Source organism: Triticum dicoccoides, chromosome 4A (assembly GCF_002162155.2).
Source record: "Triticum dicoccoides isolate Atlit2015 ecotype Zavitan chromosome 4A, WEW_v2.0, whole genome shotgun sequence".
Classification (NCBI taxonomy): Eukaryota; Viridiplantae; Streptophyta; class Magnoliopsida; order Poales; family Poaceae; genus Triticum; species Triticum dicoccoides.
In genome coordinates this window covers 114,570,200-114,574,741 of record NC_041386.1, presented here as the reverse complement: position 1 = coordinate 114,574,741, position 4,542 = coordinate 114,570,200, and the positions used below count along the sequence as shown (strand labels likewise).

At 48.3% G+C, this 4,542-nt stretch overlaps 1 protein-coding gene across 1 annotated transcript; it reads left to right on the top strand.

The window, feature by feature from the left end:
- The first annotated feature begins 2,161 nt into the window (after positions 1-2,161).
- LOC119283443 (transcription factor bHLH123-like) lies at positions 2,162-4,163 on the top strand. Its single transcript, XM_037562995.1, has 9 exons — positions 2,162-2,262; positions 2,552-2,656; positions 2,732-2,783; positions 2,867-2,973; positions 3,067-3,161; positions 3,286-3,441; positions 3,592-3,666; positions 3,769-3,834; positions 3,945-4,163. Exons 2-9 carry the CDS (start codon positions 2,602-2,604, stop codon positions 4,161-4,163), a joined length of 825 nt encoding a protein of 274 aa, XP_037418892.1. The 5' UTR covers positions 2,162-2,262; positions 2,552-2,601.
- Positions 4,164-4,542: the final 379 nt, after the last annotated feature.

Below are 4,542 nucleotides of genomic sequence, written 5' to 3'. Positions count from 1 at the left end.
GGGGCAAAAAAGGCTTGGGTTCTATTCTCTCTGTAAGTAGTGATCTAAACGCTCTTATAGTATTATTTTGCAGAGGGAGTAGTAGTCTCTTCTTTCCGACTTTGTCTTAGCAACGGCAGGTCGCAGGCGTCAACTTCTTGACTTGGTGCGCTTATTTGCTGAGTCTGATCTATCATTTTTTAGCCACTGCAACCGCGCGTTTGCGTTTCTTCCACAACAGATTGATGTCTGTGTGCACGCCACCATGTGTTGAGGAAAAATCGCTGGATTTCGAGTCTGGGCGTGAGAGGACTTAGCGAGCGCCTGTCTATGTTTGGCAGCATAGAGCGGCTGCGTTTTCGAACAAAACAAAGTGCCGGATATTGGCATTCACATTTCGTTTCTGGCTAACAAATGCAGTTAGTACAACTTGTACAATTAATTTGGACCGGAGGGTGTTAGAATTTGGTAAAATAAAATAGATTGGAAAGTCCTAAGTTAGACCAAAGAAATTCCGTCTGCTAGAATAAGAAAAGCCGCTTCGGAATTGATCTCATCCTTTATATATAATGAAAAAAAATATTCTTTGTTCAGTAATAATATCATTCATGAATATTAAGTTTTTTTTTTCAGTTTTGCTAAAGCACATCCAAACCCTATGTCATTGATTTTACGTCAAAATTTGTGCAACCATATTTTTTTTGTATTTTTTCTTTTTCTTTCTAACTTGATTGAGCCACTTAGATGTACAATAAGCAGGGCACATCTAGAGGTGCCCTAGATAGTTTTCTTTTACAGCGAGCTGATTGTGTCTGTCTTCCAATCGATCTGCTCTGCTTGGACGCTCCGCTGATTCCAGCCGTTGAAACTTCACAAGCAACCTCTTTTTTTTTTTAGGGAAACTTCACAAGCAACCTTGTCGCGAAGAAAGCTGCGATCGGCTGCTGTTTTGGCGCACAGTGAGCTGTGATGTCTGTCTCATGAAAACAAGTTAGCCAGGCCATCGCAGCTCAGCTCAAACTGAAACGCGACGCGATGAGATGCGACCCAGCTTAAACAATGGGGCGGCCGGCCATGCCCCGCGGCTCGGTCTCAGGACGCAGCTTAAACAATCAGCTCGGCCGCCATAAAAAACACTGTGCCGCTGCCTCGAACTGACCCTGACACGATAAAGAAACTCAACTCTTGATGAGGAGTTGGGGCAGCGGTCAACCGGACACGGACCAGCGTCCCGACACTCGTCAGCCGTCACGACGGCAGGACAAGCGCCCTGCGCCAAAAAAATCTCGTTTTCTAGCACTACATGGTACTACTGCCAATGCCAAAGCCGCGAAGCTGGCCCGGTAGCAGTAGATGATAGAATACCAAGAGAACCGGTAACGCATTTGCAGCAGGTGATTGGATCAGATCAGCCTTGACCCAATCATCATGCCAGTACTAATGACATCTGCGTGTAATAAGTCAATGCATGTTACTACTAGTATGTGGCTTGAATGGCCGGGGCTTGGATTTAGGGGTGTTTGTTTTCAGGGATTTTTTTATGTAGAGACTAGAAAAAGTCCCTCTTAAAGACTTTTTTACTTTTTTACCAGGGGGAGACTTTTTAGAGACTAAACTAGGCATTTGAGACTAAATGAAGAAGACTCTCAAAGAGAGTCTTTTTGGAACTTTTCCAACAATGCCCCTCCATGCACTCATTGGTCCGCCATCCCATGGTATTGTGTGATTGTTATTTTTCTATATATTAGGGGGCAACATGGTCATTTAATAATCTCTAGAAAGGGACTAGGGACTTTTTAGTCTCTGGAAACAAACAGAAAGAGACTTTTTAGGCATTAGGGACTTTTTAATTGGGATTAGAAAAAGTCTTAGGACAAGAGAACCAAACACCACCTTACTTACGGGAGGGGTGGTGGCCCTGCTATTTAAGGATGATGAGGTATAATGGCCTTCTCCATCCCGTCTTCCCGTGCGCTCCTTTGATTTCCTTGGCGTCTCTCTCCTCTCTCTCTCACGTGTTTATTTTGGCAACCTACGTGCTACTACTACTGCAATTCCAGAAGAAGAGTGAAAACGGCAGGAGACGAAGAGGGGAAGGCAAAAACAGCCCACGCATTTATTTTTATATAGGTGCACCTCGGATTACTACTTAACTAGCGGAGTAGTTGGACTGAACTTGTAGCAGAGCGGCTTCTCTCCTCTTCTCTTTTCTTCTACCCATGAGCCTTACGGTTTCATCCTTCTTCCTTTCCTTGTGCATTGCTGAGCGACGATGATGAGCAGGTTGTTTATTACCACTACTGTTTTCTTCATCTTGTTGTGGTGGTGGATTCTGAATCTTCTTCTTTCTTCCTCTTCCACTTCTCGTGCGGTTTCTGAATCTTGTAATCGAGTTTTTTTTAATATTTTGTCTGGTGAATTACCGTGTCGTTCATATTGCTACTCCTTTCTGCCGGAAGTTCGTGTCCTCGAGCTGTAGATCACCAGCAAAAAAGTTGGAATCTCTCGTGCCGTGTGGTTCTTGTCTCGACTCTTCTTTTCGGAACTGAATGTGTCGTCGTTTCCGTTCCAGGTGATGAAATCCTGTGAGCTGCTGGTAGATCGGGTCTGATCGCAACTACAATGTGGAACTGCTCTGCGCCGTCCTCTCTCTTGCTGCCCTTCAGCGACGACTACGGTACATTTCTGTCCCCCCTGCCACGCAACTCTCTACGATGATCCCTCTGAAATCATGTTCTGATTTCAATTGCAGTGAAATGTGAGTCCTCTAATTCGGCGCCCGGATCCGCGGGTTTTGACGGAATGTAAGTTGTCAAACCATTTGGTCTCGATGTCACTAGTTTCCCACGTCAAGTGTCTCAAGGAGTTGTCCCTTCCCCGTGAGCAGAAGCAGGCTCGCCGCCGACTACGGCCATCTCTGCCACCACATGTCGTCGCTTCAGAGCCTTCCGGCGCCGGCTCTCTTCGCCACGCGCAGCTCCGAGAGCTATTTCGGTACGTCCTTATTTACTTCGTGTACATACAGTTGGGGTTTTCTCTTTGCTCACTTGTTTCTGATCTGATCTCACTGCTCGCCGATGAACCTAGGAATGGGAGACGGTTCTGCCTACGGCGGCGATGGCAGGCCTGCTGCGTTCATGCACTTCGGCTACGCCCAGACCCAGCCACCTACTGCTGCTACCGTACTGCTCTTTACTCTATTGTTATCACTGCCATCTTCTAATCCCGTGATCGATCGATCTGAAGATACAAAAACCGAAGGTGATGTGGTGTTTACGTCTGTTGGGGTGTTTGTTTTTCTGTCAGCATCCTGTGAGATGGACGGCAGCAGGCGGCGAGAGCGAGACGATGGTCTGTGACGGAAGCAGCTTCAGTGGCTCCAAGAGGCGCAAGACAACGACGACGGACAGCCGGCTGCAGGGCAGCAGCGCAAAGCCAAGAAATACTACAGCAGCTGCCAAGGTGACGTCGCGTTTGCCTTCTCCCTTTTTTTATCTGCTGGATTCATAACAGGGCCGTGTGTCTGTCAGATAGTAGTACACTCGAAGTGACACTAGCTTGATCATCTGCACGGAACAAAACGATTTTGACAAAGCAGTTGCATCCATGCAGGCGCCGTGCAAGAGGAGCCAGAAGCTGGGTGACAAGATCACCGCGCTGCAGCAGCTGGTCTCCCCCTACGGCAAGGTAAAACAAATGTGCATGCTACAGTTTTCTTGGCTCGCTCTCCATGAAGTGGCCTGAACTGAAGCCGCTCCTGAACACGATCGATCCATGCACATGTTGCAGACGGACACCGCGTCGGTTCTCCACGAGGCCGCCGCCTGCATCAGGAACCTTCACGACCAAATCCAGGTGACTGCGCGCGCTAGACCCGCATCGTCAACCGGCGCCTGAGTGTCTCGTCATTTCTGCATGTCACACGCAGTGTCTCACCGGTGCATTTTTCCTGTCTCTTGCCGCAGATCCTGGCCGCGCCCTACCCTGGAGAGAGCGGATCCTCCTCGCCGCCGTCGTCGTCGCGGGATGCCGGAGAAGAGCCCGCGACGGGCCTGCGCCGGCGTGGCCTCTGCGTGGCCCCGCTGTCGCCGGCCGTCGTGAGCCTCGTGTCCGGCGCCGCGCGTGAGAGTGACCACGGCCGCGCGCACGCCGACGTGGGGGGTGCTTGGTTCGCTGCCCTGTAGCTCAACTGAAGAAGGTTACGTTGGTTAGAGTCTATATGTAGATGAGCGGTACGGGACACGACCAGATAATCGTCCCCGCGTCCTTCTATGACAAATTTGCAATGCTAGCTAGCTACGTACTAGAAGCCTAGAATAACTTCACTGGCAAAAAGAGTATTATTAAGCTCCTACGGATATATATCTAGCTTCATCGATAAATACAGGCTCTAGTTTTATTCTCATGATTATATTATATACGAGTACCATGCAAACCTGGACTTCTTTATGTTATTTGGCAGTCTAGTAACGCTATCTGTTAATCTCTTCCGCTTAGTTCCTCAAAAATAAATATTAACTTCTTCCATTAGTGAGTGACGCAAGGTCTAAGGAATTTGCAATT